Below are 21279 nucleotides of genomic sequence, written 5' to 3'. Positions count from 1 at the left end.
GCCTATCTTGTTGTTTATATTCCTGAGCTTTGTCCAAGCAGCTGTGAGGCAGAATCCTGAAGGAACATGGTCAAATAGCAGACTCTAGAAGAAAGTCGGTAGTCATATGATCACGCAGTGCAAAAAAAAATCTCCTGCCCCAAAAGTCTGTATTAACTAGTAACGTGCACTGATACCTTACTTTTTTTGTCTGTTTTTTTAAAAGACTGGGAACTGAGAGCTGCTCAATGTACTTGGGTGGCCATCAACACCACCATGACATTGCATGAAACCCAAAGTGTCAAAACGGAGGACACCATATGGGAACTACTGATCATTCTCATCATTTCAAAAGCTAGAAGACAAATTTGTATAGCAGTTCTAGTTTATTCACCATATTGCTGAGAGACACACTTGAAGACAAAGTACAAAATGTGAAAGCCAAAAAAAGTAACTTATAGTTCTCAGTACTATTTATGAAGATTAAGAGTGAACATCATTTGGGGAGCCTAGGTAGTCCAGTCAGTTAAGGGACCCACTTTTGGTTTTTGCTCAGATCATAATCTCAGGGTCATGGAATGAAGCAGAACCCTGGTTGGAGACCCCAGGTTGGAGACCCCTATCCCCAGCTTGGAGCCTGCTTCAGGCTCCCTGTTCAGAATAGAGACTGCTGGAGATTCTCTCTGTCTCTTCCCCCGACCCACCTCCCCTACTCACACACTCTCTGTCCCTCGCTCTCAGATAAAGAAAGAAAAGAAGAAAGAAAGAAAGAAACCCTTCAAAAAAAAGTGAGGATCATTTTTTGCTGTGAACCCTAAACTGCTCTAAAAATAAAAAGTCTATTTAAAAAAGGCAAATATCAAAAAATACAAGCCATATGATAGATTTTAAATTTTTTAAAAAGATTTTATTTATTTACTTGAGAGAGAGAGAGAGTGAAAGAGAGCATGAGAGGAGAAAAGGTCAGAGGGAGAAGCAGACTCCTTGCAGAGCAGCGAGCGCGATGCGGGACTCAATCCTGGAACTCCAGGATCATGACCTGAGCTGAATGCAGTCGCTTAACCAACTGAGCCACCCAGGCGCCCCCATATGATAGATTTTAAAAGCTCCTTCCCTCCCCCAACCCAAAATCTTAGGTTACTGGCAATGCTTTATTTCTTGATCAGATTCTTTTTTTTTTTAAGGTTTTTTATTTCTTTATTTGACAGAGAGAGAGATGACAAATAGGCAGAGAGGCAGGCAGTGAGAGAGGAGGAAGCAGGCTCCCCATCTAGCAGAGAGCCCAACGCAGAGCTCGATCTCAGGACCCCGAGATCACGACCTGAGCCAAAGGCAGAGTCTTTAACCCACTGAGACACCCAGGCACCTCTCTTGATCAGATTGTTATTACATGAGTTGTTCATTTACGCAAAATTCATCCAGTTCTACCCTTAAGATATTTATATTCTTCAGCATGTATGTTATTTTTCAATATAATTTTAAAAAGGAAAAAGGTGAACATAATCAGCAATAAAAACAATTTGCTTAAACTTGAGGCCATGACATTTACAGACAAGGGTATAAGAAAAAGACACAGCTGAGTCCTTTTCAGTGTCAGTAAGATGCTGAAGATTGAAAATTGTCTTAAAGACAACCCAGATCCCAAATCAGCAGAAGTGAAAATACAAAAATCCTCATCAAGAATATAAATAAACTAGAGCACAGATGAATCCTGCCTCTTCAATAAAATGGCCAGTGGAGCCCCAAAGATAAGAAACTGTTACCTTCAATAACATGGAGGACATTAGGAGAAGGAAAGGAAAAGTGAACTGGGGAAAATTGGAGGGGAAGATGAACCATGAGAGACTGAGGACTCTGATAAACAAACAGGGTTTTGGAGGGGAGGGGTGTGGGGGTTGGGTGTGCCTGGTGGTGGGTATTAAGGAGGGCACGTATTGCATGGAGCACTGGGTGTGATGCATAAACAATGAATCTTGGAACACTTTAAAAAAAATTAAATTAACAAAACAAAAAGAAATTGTTGCCTTCTTTTAAGTGTTTTTATTTTGGTTCCTGGGTGTCTTTGCATTTTTTTAAGAGTAAGGCACAGAAATCCTTAAGTCATTTTATTTTTATATGTACAGAAATTCTTTTTTTTTTTTTTTAAGATTTTATTTATTTATTTGACAGAGATCACAAGCAGGCACAGAGGCAGGTGGGCGGGGGGTGGGGGGAGCAGGCTCCCTGTGGAGCAGAGAGCTCAATGCTGGGCTCCATCCCAGGACCCTGGGATCATGAGCTGAGGCGAAGGCAGAGGCTTAACCCACTGAGCCACCCAGGCACCCCCAGAAATTCTCTTTTGTATTAACTGAATCAGTCCTATATCTAGGAAATTCATAAAATATGAACCAGCTTTTCCTGGAAATGAATTAAACACTTGGAAATAATTTCAGAGTTTATGACAATTTCCAATGGCACCTAATTTACAGCCAGATCTGTGTTTATTGGGAAAAGCTGTCTCAAGTTAGGAAGAAAAAGAAAACATGTGAAAGTACATATGCGTGTGAATGTGTGTATATGCACGTGTATGTATTTACAGGGTGGAGTTGTGGAAAGAGTTGGGGTACTATATTGAGAATAAAGCACTAGAATCTAACAAGTCAAGGGAGGAAAAAAATAGAAAATAAATTTCCATATGTATTTGTAGGAAAATAAGACACAGACGTCATTCTTCTAAAGAAAAACTAAGTGCCCTGATTTAAAGGAACATTGTTGGTTTATACATTCTTTTGTTTCTAACATTTTGCAAATTCAGGATCCTGCTTAAATGCAGATATTTGCTAAAGCATAAATCTTCTTATTGGAAAGGCATTGGAAACACTACTACTCATAGCCTAATATTTTAATAAAGGAGTAGACCCACATGATACCGAAAGTAAATAAATCATAGCCTTTGTAGGCTTTCTTTTGTCAAGTTCAAATGAAATGTATCACCCTCCTATCTTGCTGAGTCCCACCTCACTCGGGACATTTTAGTACAACCAGGAGCAAATTACAACTTGTTTTTAAAAGAATGTCAAGGAAATACACTCTCAGCAGAACTGAACTCATATTCACAGTGGGATCTTAGAAACAGAGAATGTCAGCAAGTGAAGGAAGAGAGAACCAATGAAGATATTTAGCCTGGCTGACTGAATTATAAAACACAAGAAAATGGTTGCATAAATGCTAGAAGATAGTTCACAGTCTTAGGAGTTTTCTGTTTTTATTTTTTAAGTGGTTAGATTTGCAACAGGATATAAAACTCAGTTTCCTAAGACCTTAATTTTATATCTTTAAGATGGCAAATTAGTATCATTTCCAGGAGCCACCAATTGCTGACTAAAAAGCGGGTATTAAAATGAGTTCTTAACTTTAGTATTTATGTAAACCTACTTGTATACCTGATGCAGACTGAGGGAAAAACAGAAATTAAAGATGTGTATTTAAAATTCCATATCTAGGGGCACCTGGGTGGCTCAGTGTGTTAAGTCTCTGCCTTCGGCTCAGGTCATGATTTCAGGGTCCTGGGATCGAGCCCCACATCGGGCTCTCTGCTCAGCAGGGAGCCTGCTTCCCCCTCTCTCTCTGCCTCCCCCTCTGCCTACTTGTGATCTCTCTCTGTCAAATAAATAAAATCTTAAAAAAAAGAAAAAGAAAAACTTCTCTATTAAAAAAAAATTCCATATCTAACATTAAGAAGATGAGCACATTTGTGATTAAAGTGAACTTACCAAGGACCTCCCCTAAGCTCCACACTCTGTCAAGCATTTTCTGTGATTTAAAAAAAAAAAAATGTATATTTTTGACCAGGAGCTTGAGCACAATGTAATCTAAAAATGTGCACAACATTAATATGCAGACGTGAAACCTCTGGAAAACATTTAGTCTTTTCTTCTGGTACGGAGTAATTGTATAGAAGGTATTCCAAAAAAGAGAACGATTAGTGTCAAGGACCATTTCAAGGCAGATATAGACCTTATTGTGGTTTTGCAGGTGTAGTTAGAATTGAAGGTGGATACACTCAAGGGAATAGAGTCAGCAAAGTAACAGGCAAGCGGGAAGCGTGGCCTTCCCAAGGGACTGCCCACAGTTCTCCACAGCTACAGCAGGGGCTGTGTGTAGAAAGGAATAACATATACGTCATGTGCTTAGGCTCGGGTCTGATATTTGAGGAACTGAAAACCAGGTCGGGTAGGAGGAAGTGAGGGCTGCATTTATTATCACAGAACTATTATAGGGTGCTGAAGGTGGCATATGATAACAAACTAGTATTTTCAGAAGATGATTCTGGAGGTGGTTTGCAGCCTGCATTATAGGAAAAGTACCTTCTGTTAGGGAGCTAAGCCAAGAGAGTCTGACTCTAATCTAGTTAAGAGGTGCTAAGAGTTTGCACTTGGGCTGTGAATGATGGCTACAAAAACTCAAATCTGAGAGCGATATTTTAAGGAGAAAATGTCAAGGCTCAGTGATAGGTTGAATATATGAGAGAAAGGTGAAAGACAAGAATAAAAGAAATTGACTCCTAACTTTATTTCCAATGACTGCAAGCATGATGATACCATGTCTGATAGAAAATAGAGAGCTGGAATACTTGCTTTTTACGAATATAAATAAATCAGCTTAGTCTAGGATTTAGTGAGATTCAGGACCACATGGTTCTGGATGATTTTAGAATATGAAGATGCTATTCTTTTCTGACTCAGACTGTGCAACTAGATCCTTCCAGAGGTGAAAGAGAAAGGGCATGAGTAATATTCATGGAGTGCCCTCTGTGAGCCAGGAGTTGGGATTTTGTGCCCTGGGGTATTTTACCCAGTTTTCACTATGATAATAATTGTCAATTACTGAGTACTTCTTATGTGTGAGGTCTTGCTCTAAACACATTTACACAGATTTTTTTTAACACTTGTAATTCTTAAAACAATCCTGTATGATAGGTATCGTTAACTCCATTTTATAAATTAGGAAACTGCCCCAAGCTTCTTATATACCTGTTCCAAGATTATACAACTACTATCTTAATTGTTGGACAGTGAACTTATTAAGAATCTGGTCAGTTGAACTTAGAAGACTCCACCCATTTCCAAAAATAATACATAAAAGAAAGCAATAGCCTTGGAGAAACTCATGAAATGAAGCCAAGTTTCATTCTCTTTGTTTCTCTTTGCAATCTGTTTCCTACAGACTCCATTCAGATAGGTCTTCCTAAAGCTAGGCATTGTGATGCTAAGAGAGCCCATCTCTTTCACAACTTCTGCTAGGTATTTTCTATATTAATAGTACTTTCTGGGAAGCATGTGGACATAAAAAAGTAGATTCAGTCTGTTTAAAGGCAATCAATAATAATAGGAAAACACTGGGGTTGAGAACAGATCAACCTTATACTAAAATCATCATATAATGGTTCAAGAAGAAAGTATACATTACACCAAATATATAAATATTCTTAGGTAAGTATATTTTGTTTAACTAGGTATGAAATCATTAAATTAATAAATATGTGCTTAAAATTGCTTACAGTTAAAAATCCAAAAGTGAGGGGCGCCTGGGTGGCTCAGTGGTTAAGCCTTTGCCTTCGGCTCAGGTCATGATCTCAGGGTTCTGGGATCGAGTCCCACATCGGGCTTTCTGCTCAGCAGGAAGCCTGCTTCTTCCGCTTTCTCTCTCTCTCTGCCTGCCTCTCTGCCTACTTGTGATCTCTGTCAAATACATAAATAAAATCTTAAAAAAAAAAATCCAAAAGTGCATAGAGAATGAACTTACTTTGGAGAGGGTTACATATTCCTCTGAATACATGAGAACTTTAAAAAAAAATTATGCAAGTCTTGTTTCATGAACCCAATACCCATAGGACCTCTAGAGATCATGGTTTGCATAAAATAAGGCTGAGGCCCACCAGAAGGCTCTGGACTTTGCAGAGCTTAGTAAGTTGGCAGCCATTTTTTTTTTTTTAACTCTTCCTTAAACCCCTCAGTGCTCCCTTGTTTCCTGAACAGAACCAAAGGATTTAGAGTCTTTTACGGTTTATATTGTGCTCTGCTATAGTGTCTGAATCATCTTCATTTACACATTGATCTTAAGAATAAGATGTCAGGGGCACGTTTTCTGAATTGATTTGGACATGAAATCCCGAGATTTTTAAAAGTATAGTTTATTCAGAGGCCACAACCTATTTCCTACAAAAAGGAGGACAAATTCCTTTCCTTTTAAAAATATTTTATTTATTTATTTATTTATTTAAGAAAGACTGGCAGTGGGGGGTTAGTAGAAGAAGAGGGAAAAGTAGACTTCATGCTTAGTGAGGAGCCCAATGTGGGGCTTGATCCCATGAGGCTGACATCAAGACCTAAATCAAAACCAAGAGTTGGATGCTTAACCTACTGAGCCACCCAGGTGCCCCAGGAAGGCCCAATTTCTTACAAGGCTGAGGCCAAGATTAAGATTAAATATAAATGTACAACTGGGGGCACCTGAGTGGCTCAGTGGGTTAAAGCCTCTGCTTTTGGCACAGGTCATGATCCCAGGACCCTGGGATCCCCAGGGCTCTCCGCTCAGTGGGGAGTCTGCTTCCCCCTCTCTTTGCCTGCCTCTCTGCCTACTTGTGATCTCTGTCTGTTAAATAAATAAACAAAATCTGTAAAAAAGAATGTACAACTGGTAAGTAGTCGAGGTAGCAATGTAGGTTTATGGAATCACAGATAAGAGGGACATTAAAACATACGAAAGAAAACCAGGAAAACAAAATGGAATATAAAACAAGAAAAGAATTTCAAGATCCCTTGAATGTCAATAACAGATTACTAGCAGTGATAACTTCAAGGAGAATCATTTTTATAGAATGGAAAGGGCAGAAGACATACCTCATGGATATTAAAATAAAAAAAAAAAGAAAGAGATCAGTCAAATAAAGAAAATTCTAGAAACTCACAAACCTTTGTACTGGAAGCTCACAAGCCTCATGCATATTTTTAGAGTATTCAAAATGTGTGCACATTTAAAACACATTACTTTTTTAAGAAATAAAAAAAGAAAAGCAAAATAATAAACTTAAGATATGACATTTGAAATTTATGAAGAATGGGAAAAAAACTTGAAGTACAAGGGAGAAATAAATTCTGATATTTTCTAAATTCAGCTTATGTTAAAGTAAAGAGAGAACTAAGGAAAGAAGCACTATATGGGGAAATTAGGGAAACAGGCTTCTACAATATTGAATCAAAAACTACGTATTCTTATAGATACTTAGCAAAAAAACAAAACAAGAAACCCAATTATCATGTGTACAAATTTTCTAAAAAATCAAATAGTTGTGTTCTTCTTAAAACTGAGTACTCAACATGTTTAAGTAATCCATATGTGTAATTTAAATCATTGTTAGACGTTTTATTATAAAAACCAAACACTTCAAAAAAATAAAACTCTTCCATAATTGAGGAAATTTCAAATGTAAATGTAATTTAACTGACTAATAGCCGAAAATGACTGAAGAAAATGTGTTCATTTAAAAAAAGTATATAATCGTATTTTTGAAATGCAAGTCACAGTTCATTCTCTCATTATCCTGTGTGTATGCATATGTGTGTTTAAGAAAAATTGTAAATGGTTTGTGGGGTGTGGGGTTGAAGGGCACTACAGAAAAATTTAAACTGAAACACTGCTCCCTACTGTTTTAATCTCACAAAAGCAAGAACAATTTTTCCTATAACAATAGGGCTCATACACTAGCTGGAAAAACAAAACAAAATTAATGTGTGTGTGGGAGAGGGGAAATAATCCCCTAAATATTTCTGTACTATATTATAAAAATGAGATTCTAATTAATTTCCAGAAATTAAACACAAAACTCTAGCAATTACCATCTATTTGAACCAGGCATTGATAATAACGCAAACCAGGAAGAATCTTAAAATTTCCCAGAAAAAGACCAATTTACCTCTTCTTTCTCAATCATCAATATCATTCTAGTGACTAGAGTTTACATCTGTAAACATTATATGTAAATACCATATGTAAAATTTCATACCTCAAATTATGATACAGGTGAAGGAGTAAGGCAACGACATATGGTGAAAAAGGGCAAAATAAGTTCTTAAAAGGATCAAGAACTAAAATATGGACCCACTTGCATGTCTGCCTAGCCATGCGGTCAACGACAATTTGCTATGTTTTTCTTGGTTTTAGCATCTTCACTATGTAATTAAGTCTTTGGATCACATTATTCATCTGTCTACCCATTGTAAGCCCATAGATTCTGTTATTAAAATATATTTACAGCATGTGAGACAGAAATTTCTTCTAAAACAGCATTAGGGATGGAGGGAGAGCTAAATTCTACTCAGACTGTGTCCCACACGCGTCACCCACCCATGAGCCATGACGTCTCATCACCTTCCTGGTACCTCCCAGAGCTCCATGGAGCATTGGTGGAATCCGCATAATGGTATAGTCTTTAAGGTTGTCAGTAGCTCTAAAATTCTGGATTCTATGAGGACAAATCTGACTTTGACCTTTATCCCAGTGAGAGATGGATGACTTTATGCCCACTTAGTCTAAAATTCAGGATGATCGCCCGGGATAAAACTCTTGGAGGGTATGGGATACGCAGTCTCCACTGTGAGTGAATGCTAGAGATTTGTTTTCCAGTGTTACTCACTGTGATCTGACACCAAACACAATGCAGTCCTGTCAGGCCCTGGTAACATTTGACTGTTTTGTGGCACTTATCACACTTGGTTGGGCAGTTACCTTCAACCCAGTAATGATGCATGACCTAGAACAGAACAAGAGTACCGTGATCAGAAGAGCCATCCATACACACCACCCCAAGCAGGTGAGCAGAGCTCACACTTACATCAGTGTTCTTCTTGGACTTCACGTAAGTCTTGATGCAAGAAGGAGGCGCTCTAGCCACACAGCGCTCATGGACTGTGTACTTGCAAACTGAAAAGAAACACGTACATGCATTCAGAGCTAATCCTGGTCCTGATTGCAATTTTATAGGGAAAGAATGACATTAACAGAACCTCATTTCATATCCACTGCTCCCTAATCAATCCAATCAGCGACATCAAGAAAAAGTCTAAGTTGACTGTTTTTACCATGGACTACAAAAGGCCAATTAGTACAGGAAATATTATGCATGTGAAAAACCAAGACTCCTCTATCATGGCATAGCAGGAAATGCTTAATTAAATCAGGCCTCACTCAAATTTTTCACAATAATTCCCAGATGACAGAAATATTAAAGACAAATTGATGACTGCCAAATGGCTTGGTGTCATTTGCTAGAAGGAAGAGATCTATATTTTACAAAGTATAGGCATGAGAGCAGCTGGAGGGCATGGAAATAAAAGCTCACGAGTTTATGCTATTTTCTCTATTGATTTATCTAAACCTTAAATGGCTGATTAGTCCATTTCCAGAGAGTAGATTTCATCATACATGCCAGGCCTTCAGTATAAGTTTATCCCTCATTTGCCATCATGGTACTGTTCCTCCAAAAGGAACAACATTTTCTAAAAATATATAAATATACAACAAGAACTAAAGAAAAAAATGACCATATATTCCTCTCAATGAAACAAAAACAAACCCTTATATAGAATTAGAATGAAAAATACTAAATCCACGTAATATTTGCATAGTAAAACTGTTCCAAAATATCCACATTTATGATTTCCTTTGGTGACACTGAGAAAGAAGCCAGACTTTTTCTTCTTTTCCATATTGGTGATAATGTTGAGGATTGTATTTGCCACAATGGTTAGTTACAATTTGTGAACAAAATTCTCACTCTCTATATGACATCACTCACATTATTTGTGTTATCATTCTGCTTCACATGCTCCTGTAAGTAGAATCTACCATGAAAAATCCTTTACCTTAAAAATAACAAAACTTTAAAAACATATCACTTCCTTTGTACATACAGAACGTTCTAGCATAACTAGCCTTTCAAATGTGGCCCCCAGAAACTGCCCTCTGAAGTGATATACTGTAATTACATATAACTTTATTAATATCACTTAAATATGTTCATTAATATCACTAAAACATGGTTTTAATGTCAAAGAATAGATCTCAGAGGAAGTCAATTCTCAGATATACTACCAAAGAAGCTGCTACCTAAAAATAGCATTAGAGAACCATATATTGTATGAAGGCCAAGTAAGAAATCAGATTTAAAATAAATGCACAAAAATGGGCTGTGAAACTTGATAGTTTCAGTAACTCCACACAGAGCAGAAAAGGAAATGGATGGACAAATGGCTGGACCAAGAGAATGTCATATTTTAGTGAGGAGGACACATTGTCCCCTGTTTTAACAGGGGCATTAGAGAATGTACTATTGCTCGGGTATAAATATTAATGAAAAATACTTAGGTGGCTTTTATAAATTAATTGTTACATACTCCACCAGAAAATTCTAGTGGGCAGTACTCACTCAACAGAATACAATGAAAAATGCAGAGATAAATGTACTGAAGTGGAAATAACGGCCACAACTCAGGAGATGGCAATCTTTGGGTTCCAATTTCCACTAACCATATACGAAGGTTTTCCTCAAGACAGCCTTAAAAATCAAGTGCCTGAGGTGTAAGATTGGTTTGTATTCTTAATTTGAGTACAAATTCATAATCAATTAATTCGACTATTTCTTTAATGACCTAAAAAGAACTGGCTCATTATAGGAAGACAATGTGAATAAAGTGGCTAACTTGAAAATTAAAGGACAAATATGAGTAAGATATAAATATGAGAAACCAGTGGGCATTCTCATAATTATCCCAGGAAAAAATGGGAATCATATGTAAATCAAACTACAATGGAAAGAAAATGGCTGATGAATTGGAAAATGTCCTTCACTCTTTTCCAAGGGGAGAGTTTCCTAAAACTGAAGGAAGTTAAAGCTAGAGTGACCTAAACATTTAGGAACGTGCTGCAGGGTAACATAAACCCAAGGTACGGGAAGGGTCAGAATGATTTCTTAGGTCTCCATCTACAAATAGGATTATTCCATGAAATCAACCTTTCGTCGTTGGAGGTGATGACATCCAGGCAAAGCAAAGGTACTCACAGGAACAGCAGAGGCCCTGCTTCCCCACACCGATCAGCATGTTCAGGCAAAGATTGCAGTAGGCAGGTTTATTAAAGTGCTTGAGTCGCCACACATGCTGTCCATCATCCTTCACGTTCTGCACAGGACGTAAGAGAAACAGATTTCACTTAATGAAATAAACAGTGGAATATGCAAGTGCCAATAAAACTCAGAGCTGGACTGAGGCATTTGAAGACAATCTGTTATTTCATCCCTGCCTTTCTCCAAGATCGCCAAAGAGTCTAGAAAAACACATGTGCTCTAGTGGAATGAGATCCTGCTAACAACTCTCGGATACTATAGCAACGCACACATTCTTGTCTAATGTCAACAGTCCAACAGCAGGTCCCAAACCATCATAATGACCTGCCAAACTGAGCACTCCCGAAGAACAAGGACATATCTGCCTCGCCTCTGAATATTTTATCCCTAACACAATTCCAGAAACAAATAAATGGATAAAGAGAGAGAAAACATTCTTCAGTGGAAGAGCCTGACACATAAAAACTCGGGAAGAATGTTAACCCTTGCTTAGTAGTAGGAATGTGCAAATTTCACGATGGTGGGGTCTTAGGAGGCAGAGGGATGGGAAAGAATGGGAGGGGAAAGATCAATACTTCAAGGTAAGCTATTGGTAATATTTTAAGACTTCAATTGGGGATTACTTACAGCTTATAATTTATATTAGCATATTTTTGTATGTCACAAATAGCAAATTTTAAAAGGTAAATTTTTTAAAGGACCTAATCTTATTACCATGTTGGTTCTTCCTCTTTTGTAAAATATGAATGATTTTAATCTCATAGAAAGGTGCTAAAATATTAAAACTATATTACTGTATTTATAACAATTACTGTAGTTATTTGCTGCAATAAAACCTTAGGTTTAAATTAATTCACATTTTAGCATAACAACTATAATTATGATTTACCTTTCTAAGTAAAACTATATAAGCCATAATAACTACTTCTCTAAAAGGCCTTTAATTATATCTGTATTATTCGGATTGAAGCAAAATGAAATAATATGATGATCATGAGTCTCTTGAATCCCTTACAAGAAGGTCAAGATATTAAGTGAAGTTATTATATATCATTACTTTTGTTAGTATCACTTTCTGCATTCACATGTATTCCTTGTACACCATTCACCCACTTACATCAAACTCAGACTCATTTTAGACATCACTCATTCTATAGAAACCATTATAGGACATGATTTTTCACATTAGCCCAGTTGTCTGTTTTTCAGAATACATTCACCTAATAAAACTTTTTGATCACCTACTATGTGCTGGGACACTAACACAATTTCTGTCGTAGTGGCACAGCATACACATGTCCAGATCATTTCATTTCTCTTGATGCTAACATATTAATAATAATGCATCCTGGCCACTTTTTCCTATTTCTAGTCAAAAGATAAACCACCAAATTTGAAATCCTTGATTAAATCCATAGTAACTAATTCTCACATTAGAACCAGAAATGTCAGATTTGCATCATAATATGAAACATTAATGAAAACGCTTCCTGGGAGATAATTCTTCATGGGGGTCTTGAATTTCTGCACATTTTATAAGCAGAAGAACTGTCCTTTTTTTATAGACTATCTTTTCAAAGATATCTGAAAAACAAATAGCCTTGAATAGAGACATATCTCCCTCCAGGGGAGAGGGCAGGTTTACTTACTGTCCAGTATAATAAAAATAGTCTCTTCCTTCTAGGAAAAGGTTACGCAGGTTTGTTTACTGCACATTATAAAAGATTTAGTTTCCCTAGGCCAAGGGTTCCAAGGTCTGATGCTGTGCACAGTGATTCCTTGGGCCACATTCCATCACTGTGAGACTCTATAGGCCCAGAGAAATGCCTCAGACATGTAGCTCCTATTGCTTGCTTTGCTGTAAATCAAGAAGTCCTTTGTTTCTGACCTAGGGGTCTCATGTCCTCTACAGTATTCATGACATGTTAGCAAGCTAACTTGTTAACTTACAAGTAGGCTAACTCTCAGACTCTTCACAGTTCTTGACAATGCTTAGATTCTTTTTTTTTTTTTGGACAAAGGCCTAACAACTCTTAACAAAAGCAGTTATGTAGAAACACTGGTGTTTCAGTTTCCTTCCACAACTTAAGAAATAGGCTTCATAGTAATTTAGTAATTTCTAAATCCATTGCTGGTTTGTTTGAATCATAGGATTTCTAATATCTTTATTATATGAATGGAAATGTTTTATATATTCCTTTAGCATTGCTGTATTTTTCCAGCTGTCAATATTTTAAAAGTTCTATTCCCTCAAAAAAAGAATAAAACATCCTGAGTGAAAAGCTTAAGTAATGGGGCTGTTAATTTAATATATAAAGATAGGTAGATAAAAAGACAGATAGACAGGTATAATATAGAGATATAGATAGATAAAGTTAGCTTAAACTAAGATTCTGAAGTGAAAAGAGGAAAGGGAAAAAACATAATTTTCATATGTATTACTGTTCTCATAATCCTTGTCATTTTATTTTCAAATGAGTGTCCATTACATGTGAATAAGCCTCATCCTTTTGAAGAGCACATATGGACTAAGTTAGCTGGCATTTTCCTTATCAAAAAATAAACAAGTCTGAACGTGGGTGTTCTGTCAATCAGAACGCTTAGCCATGTTACAGGCTGCAACTGATGTACAAATCCATTACCCAGACATAAAAGACTTTACCAAAAAACAAATTAAATAGCTTTATAGCTCTTAACCGGATACATCGCCAAAATATGCAAAGGATGAAATATGTATGTGACTTCAAGAGAAGAAATTGAAACCAGGAGCCAACTACTTCTCAGCAGTGCAAATTATACTCCAGCGCTCTGTATTTTCATGTCTTGTCTCGTTTGTCTTATTTAGATGGTAAACTTCGTGGGGGACTGGGAGGATCTGTTCCTTACTCCATTCTATCAGCTGGTAAAGCATATTCCTATTAGTACTTCTGTTGCAAATAAATATTTATTGTCCTGGAAAGGAATTCATTTTTTTAAACAAGAAATGATAAAGAAATCCAGAGGGTTCGATTCCTGGACCATTATGAAAATGTGGATCAGACATTTCCCATTTCTTCTTATTTTCCTCTCTAATAAAATGAAAGCACCCACTTTCCTCTCCCAGGCCGTGGGGGAGGTTTCATTATACAATACCTGTGAAGTCAGTTTAGCTCTTCAGAAGACTGGTGTTATATAAACAGCAAATATTATTACCATCACTGGATTGAGTTGTGTAACATCTCAATGTTGCAGCCCAAAGACTTGAGAAGGATGTTTGTAGGTTCACCATACTTTGTTTCATAAAAATTTTGTTCCCACTTTTTCATTACCAGGCATCGCTCTTAAGAGAAATTTATTCCTGATATTTGTAGAACACTATGTTTTAAAATTGAAGCAGTTCAGTTCTGTGAACTGATGAGGAGAGAGGAATACTTAATGAAATGTAGGCAAGTTCACAGAGCAGCTCCACATTCTTCTTCCCCTTTTTGTCCCCCTATAGTCAAAAGGAGGTTTCAAAGGCTAGAATGCCCTTTGGAACTTTTGGAACCCTACTTCGTTATTCTAGTGTTTTCTAAAGTTTTAGTTTGTCCCTAAATGCATCCAAGATCACATACCCTCTTCAAGTGAACTAGGGCTATTATAAATAATATCTTTTATTTTTTTCAAAAGACCTCAAGGAGAAATTTTACTAATGTCATAACCAAAATGCTCCTAACCCCCATACTTGGTCACATCCCTGTTTCAAATGACTTCACTTAAAACACATTTAAGAGCTAACACTGCAGGGGCACCTGGGTGGCTCAGTGGGTTAAGCCTTTGCCTTCGGCTCGGGTCATGATCTCATGATCTCCGGGTCCTGGGATCAAGCCCCCTGTTGGGCTCTCTGCTCAGCAGGGAGCGTGCTTCCTCCTCTCTCTCTGCCTGCTTCTCTGCCTACTTGTGATCTCTGTGTCAACTAAATAAATAAAATCTTAAAAAAAAAAAAAAAAAAAAAGAGCTAACACTGCAAATGAATTCCAACTCATTAAATAATAAGGACCATTAAAATTACCTTACTTTTCTGCTCAACGTCTCCAAAAAATTGTAACAATATGAAAGAAAATGCTCTTTTAGACAAAAAGATGAGCTATATCAGGTCTGGGCCAAGAGAATGCAAAGAGATATTTTAAAGTTCTGAGCAGAGATGCAATCAACTGCTTATCTCCAGACCCCAGTTTCTGAAGTCAGGCTCAGGGCCTGTCATACTTGGGTTCAAATGCAAACTTACCAGGCCATCACATTGCATAGTCATTTTCCTTGAATGACCCAATCTGGAATGTCAAGAATTATTGCATTTATCCAGCTTTGTAATTCCTTTCTAGATTGAGCAATGTATAAACAGCAAAACAACATCTCAACCAAATTAAATTTTAAAAAATAGAGTGTGAAGCATTACTTTTCCAGACATAGCCTAGTCTATTAAGAAGGCATCATCTTCAGCTCTCCATTACATTCAGAAATTTCATTAGGAAATAGATTCCATTAGAAATCAGGAGGCACACCAGCAGTTACTTTCACTTTGCTGAATCGGTTGAAAAAAAAAATACATATATATATATATATATATATATATATATGTCTATATATATATATGTCCTAAAACATTTTGATCAACAGCAAAGTTTAAATTACATATAGAGTTTAAAGTCCAGGATTCTGAGGACACATACAGAGAAATCAAAACACATATTCACCAAAAACCATACATGCAAGATGTGGGGACTACAATCCAAGACTAAGAAGGTAAAGTATTCTTATATTAAGCCAGGTTCCTACTTAAATGTCTATTTCTGTTTTTATGATAATAGGAAGTCAAGAATTTTCCTTGAAAAAATCTAGTAATGTTCCAAGATTACAGATACTAGGAATTGGAGCATTATTAATTATCTTGTTCACCTAAGAAAAGGAATGTCCGAACTCAAAGTATATTGGAAAAGGAAAAGGATATTCTTGCCTACCTTCTTTTTAATGTGTCCAGAGAGGATGACTGGCTAGCAAAAATGACCTCATTAGTTAATAACAGAGCCTGGGTAAAGATCAATTTGATGAACTTCACTACTACCATCCTATCTCTTCACTAGCCCATGCATCTTGCTGAGGTTGTCTTAAGTGAGTTAAATAAAGGGTAGTAGATTCCTTTCTCCCAAACAACTAAAAATAAATCAAAACTCTTTCTCTTTGTAATATGACAGATTAGTGACTGGCTAAATCAGGGATCAGAAAACTATGGCCATTGGGTCAAATGTGGCTAGCAACGTATTTCTGTAAAAAAAGTTTTATTGGTCTCCTTCCTTTACCTAGTGACTGTGATTGCTTTTGTACCAGTTGTAACAGAGGTACTGAGCATTTACAACAGAGACCTTATGGTCCACAAAGCCTAAATTATTTACTCTCTCTGTTCCTTTACAGACAAAGTTTGCTAATCACTAGAGCAGAGCTTTATTGCTAGATGCAATTATTTTCAAATAAAATATTTTCATTCAAAATTGAATTCAAAAAAATTCTTTAGCGAGATGAACTCCAAAGGAAGAATGAGTAAGTCTCCTGTATAAATGACTATGCCTCAGGAGTAATTAAAATCACAAGTGCCACCCAACTCTCAGTTTTCCTCCAGACCTGAGACTGTACCACTTCATGTTGGGTATGCTAAGTTTGATGGACTTCTTGGTTTTTTTTTTAAGATTTTATTTATTTATTTGAGAGAGAGAGAGAAAGAGAACGTGGGGGGTAGAGGGGGTCAGAGGAGAACCAGACTCCCCACTGAGCAGGGAGTCTGCTGAGGGTTTGATCCTGGGATTCTAGGATCATGACCTGAGTCAAAGGCAAACACTTAACCAACTGAGCCACGCAGGTGCCCAAGTTTAATGGACTTCTTAGAAGAGAAAGGAAATGACTCTTACTTTCTTGCATTTGAAAGAGAATCAGATTCTGATCAACTACATTTCCATTTTTTATTATGATTCCCAAACAGATAATATTCAAAAAAGAGTAGGTTTTTAAATTCTGTTAATAGAGAAAAATAAACTACAAGGAAGTCACAACTGTTCTGCTTTGCACTAGAAGTAAGGATTGCTCTCCCAGGACAATGCTTTTATCTGTGTAATTTGGCTAGTACACCACAGTCACTTTCAAATACACCATGGTATTTAACACGCACTCTTAATCAGAATCTACTCCCCGAGCTCCTAATTGACAGAAGACAAGAATATATAGGACAACAGAACAAGACAGGCTGCACAATAAATGGCTGGATTCAACCTAAAGCTTCTGGATTTCCAATTTGATTAGCGAAAGTGGGGTGGGGAGGGTTGTGGGGGGAAGAAGGGGGAAATGGCATCATGAATCACATTCTCTACAGGTAATAACATAACACATTAACTGCCTACAGAAAAGGAAATAAATCTCAATTACTAAAAAAAGGCCCTCATCACTCAGTTGTCATTGTGTCATTCCTGCTTTGTAAAACACTTTCCATGCCTTGGAATTAAAAAGCTGTTTCTAACAAATAAATGCTCTGTTTCGTGATCATAATTACATGGCTTATACATTTTATTAAAAGACAATTCAAAAGATTATTGGCTTATTCTTTTTTTAAAAAGCAAAGGAAAAGGGATTTAACTCTCTTGAATTGTTCTGTACAGGGGGGAAAAAAATCCCTACTCCTGCTTAAGTTGATCTGTAAATGTTAAACGATGTTGCCCTGCCATCTAGCGGCCTTGACCGGGAACACAATTTTGAAATGTACTGGTTACTGCTTTGAAACCCTGTATTGATCTCTCCTCTATTACGCTCCAAAAACATCTCCTATGACTAAAAACACAAACCATAAATGTAAGAATATGATTGTAAAGTAAATTAGGTATGTACTTAACCTGACAGAAATTAATGACAAAGAATTCTAATTCAATTGAAATAAAGTTACTACTACACCAGAAACTGATGAGGTACTGTTTGTTTGAAAGAGTCTGCATTAAATCCATATTAAATCTGTGGATTACATTTACCCATGCCATTTTCATAACTTTACAAATACCTATATTTGTTAATTGAATTATAAACAATTTCTAAATAGTAGTTTCCACAGATGAACATCATTTCAAAATCTTTCTGTACAATTTTAAATATAGATGACTAAGACTGTATTTCTGCATTTTGCTGTCCAAAACCCCAACTACCAAATGGTTTAGTTACTCATTCCTGCACATTCTCTCACACTAAAATTTTTATAAATATCTAGAATAAGCACATATAAGCACAATTTTAGCTTTAAAAATACAAAATTCTCTTCAGAACTGTTATTATCAGAACTTCCTTGACTAGCATTTGACTTTTTCTGTGTAGAGTATACAATGAACCTTAAAATGTTAACATTTTATAAAATTAGTCTTTTGTTTTCTCCTGATAGACTTATATACACTTTGTCAGAAGGTGTATTAAACACTCAAACAAATATTTATAATATAGAGATATACAACAGGTTATTACAAAAAGATACCAGGTTATGTATAGTATGAGAACATCAGATACAAGAAACTGCTGCTGCATTTGTTTTCAAAATGTAGAAATATGTATGTATAGACAATAAGGTCTATATTATCTTTGTTTTATTATCTACTTTAAGGATAACATCCTGTATATCCTCTATTAGTAATTTTCTTTGCCTTCCTCTGGCCATGTCTAAAATCCTATGGGTCTCATGAAGGATAAGATTAACCTGAATGGAAAAGAATTTGAAGAATCAGGTGAAAAAGAAACAAACACTACTTCCCTGAAGCCCACTTACATATTCTCAAACCCATATGTAAATATGTAAAAACATATTTGTATATATTCTCACATGTTTTACAAACACAGACTGTAAGATTTCTTGAAGGCTTTTAAAAATCTGCTCTCTTTAGTAACTGTGGTATAGTCTTGAATCTGCAAGATTGTTATCTCTGGTAACAAGAAGTATGCAAAGTTTTGGAGTCAGCAGCCAAGTGGTGGACATTATGTTTTTTGCAGCTCAAAATTCTAAATACTGTATGCGTGCTTTCCATCAATAATGCTCTTTGAATCTTAGTATACATTTTTCTATATGCATGTTATGGTTAATTATTTTTTACTAATGCTAAATACAAAAATTCCATAGTGATGCATTGAGTTCAAAATTAATGATTACTGAAAATGACATCAAGGTTGGGTAGCAAGGTTTGGTTTCAAAGTCACTGTCATACCCCTTAGATTGATTTCTTTTCCCCCAAAGCCCTCTTTAATTAACACTGGAGGCACTGATACAAGAAAACTTTTGATAAGCCTAGAATGAAAGGCTGGCTGATTTGATGATATGTAAGAAAATTTATGTTTCATATATATATTATATAATATATGTGTGTGTGTATATATATATATATATATATATATATATATTCTCAACTACCTCAATATATAATTGGCTTCTCCAAGTACTGGTTATCAATAAAACAGGTTTTCTTCATGGGGAGGGTGATTACCTAATGAGATGGAGCAGCACAAGAACCAGAGAATGCGATAACACTAGGGAGTTTCTTGCAGTAAATAAAATGATGAGAAGGTCAATAATTTTTTAAACTTGATTGTACTTTAAATAGAGAAAAAAGAGAGAAATTATATTAAATAATACGGTAATATCTAAAAAGAATCAATGTATTTGTGGCAAGTATTACTAGAGGACTTATTAAATTGCCCTGTGGCATACTTATTAAAAGGACCAGGCACTCACTACATGCTTAATGATAGAAAATGGCCAGATCAATTTATCATCAAAATGTGTAATAGAGAACCCCACTGACTTACCACCAGGCCACCCTCTTTGTGTAAATGCTTACATTTTCCAAGCCCAGAAGAACGAGAAGTGGAATTGTTGTCATTCCTCCTTGGATCCATTCCTCCAGAGAGACTGTCCCATCATGATCATAGTCAATTTCTTCCATCATTTCATGGAGGATCTGGAATAGAGGAGATGAGGGAAAACTCGCTATGAATCAATAAAATAAACTTCGTAACAGAGAACAAAGCATTGCATTGAATTGGTTATGACAAACTGATTAGTAGCTAAGTACAGAGTAGAGATAAATATCAAGGTAACGTGGTACAATGTCAAGCAATAACTGAGAATACAGTAGCATTGTTAAGATTTTCTAGAACCTGATTTCTTATATTATTCAACTTTTAGAAATAATTGGTTAACTTTTTAATACTTTGTCCCTGAATGGTACAGCTAAAACAAGAAATTATCTTTAATTTAAGGGTAAAAGTGGTCTTTAATTGCTTTCTCTAGATTTTTTTAATTCATACGTATGCCAGATAATGTCTGAACAAATTAACTTCATGGCAGAGAGCTGAAATGATTCTTCGCTAAGTGGTAAGGGGTGGGGAAATTAAGCTGCTTTTAATTGCCTATCAGAACCTAATAAAGCCAAGAAGTTAAACCATCAAGTCATTTTTATTAGATTTCTTTTCTAAAGATGACTTATACAGAACTTATACAAAATGTTCTCCACTGTGTTTGTTGTAATTACACTTATGTCTCAGTTTTATAATGGTAATATCAGTATTTAATTCAAACGATTGTTGAAAGGGTTAAGTGTGTTAATATGCTAAAAATATCTTCAAAGAGCATCTAGTACATACAGTAAGTGTCATATGGGTGTTGTTAGTGTTTTATTAACTATATATTACATAGTTACAACAACTATATATTATATGGTTACAATACAATAACTACCCTTGGTTGCTGGGAAGGTACAATACTACCCATCCAACAGCACCAAAATGGGAAACATGTTAGAACTCCAATAAAGAAAGTAACTCACCACCTTTATCTAATACAGAAATTTTCATCAATTCACAAAAAAAAGAAAGAAAGAAAGATAGAAAGAAAAGAAATACAGAGAGCATTGGAACCGAAATTTGAAAGATGCAATAAATGGAATGCTTGATATGTTGATAGAAGTGCTGTTTGCTTAAAAACTCCTGAACTTCATGGATGGATGTCTTTCCCATGAAAGACAACCTGATTTGAAAATCAGGTTATTTTCCTTCATACAAATTTAAATATAGATTGAAAAAGAAGAGACTTTTTGGAACAAAATGGTACTGAA

The 21279-nt window shown here is 36.0% G+C and overlaps 1 protein-coding gene across 5 annotated transcripts in view; it reads right to left on the bottom strand.

Annotated features, from left to right (window-relative positions):
* The window catches only part of DGKB (diacylglycerol kinase beta), a 709227-nt gene that overhangs the window by 493194 nt on the left and 194754 nt on the right, over window positions 1-21279 (bottom strand). For all 5 annotated transcript variants that reach the window (XM_059396759.1, XM_059396762.1, XM_059396761.1 and 2 more), the window contains 4 exons: window positions 20005-20124; window positions 11078-11195; window positions 8852-8940; window positions 8654-8770 (listed from right to left, as the gene is read on the bottom strand). In XM_059396759.1, coding sequence (XP_059252742.1) covers window positions 8654-8770; window positions 8852-8940; window positions 11078-11195; window positions 20005-20124 — 444 coding nt within the window. The remainder of the gene's footprint in view (window positions 1-8653; window positions 8771-8851; window positions 8941-11077; window positions 11196-20004; window positions 20125-21279) is intronic.

The sequence above is a fragment of the Mustela nigripes genome, chromosome 4 (genome assembly GCF_022355385.1).
Source record: "Mustela nigripes isolate SB6536 chromosome 4, MUSNIG.SB6536, whole genome shotgun sequence".
Classification (NCBI taxonomy): Eukaryota; Metazoa; Chordata; class Mammalia; order Carnivora; family Mustelidae; genus Mustela; species Mustela nigripes.
The sequence above is the reverse complement of the archived record's forward strand: the minus strand, read 5'-3'. Positions and strand labels throughout refer to the sequence as shown.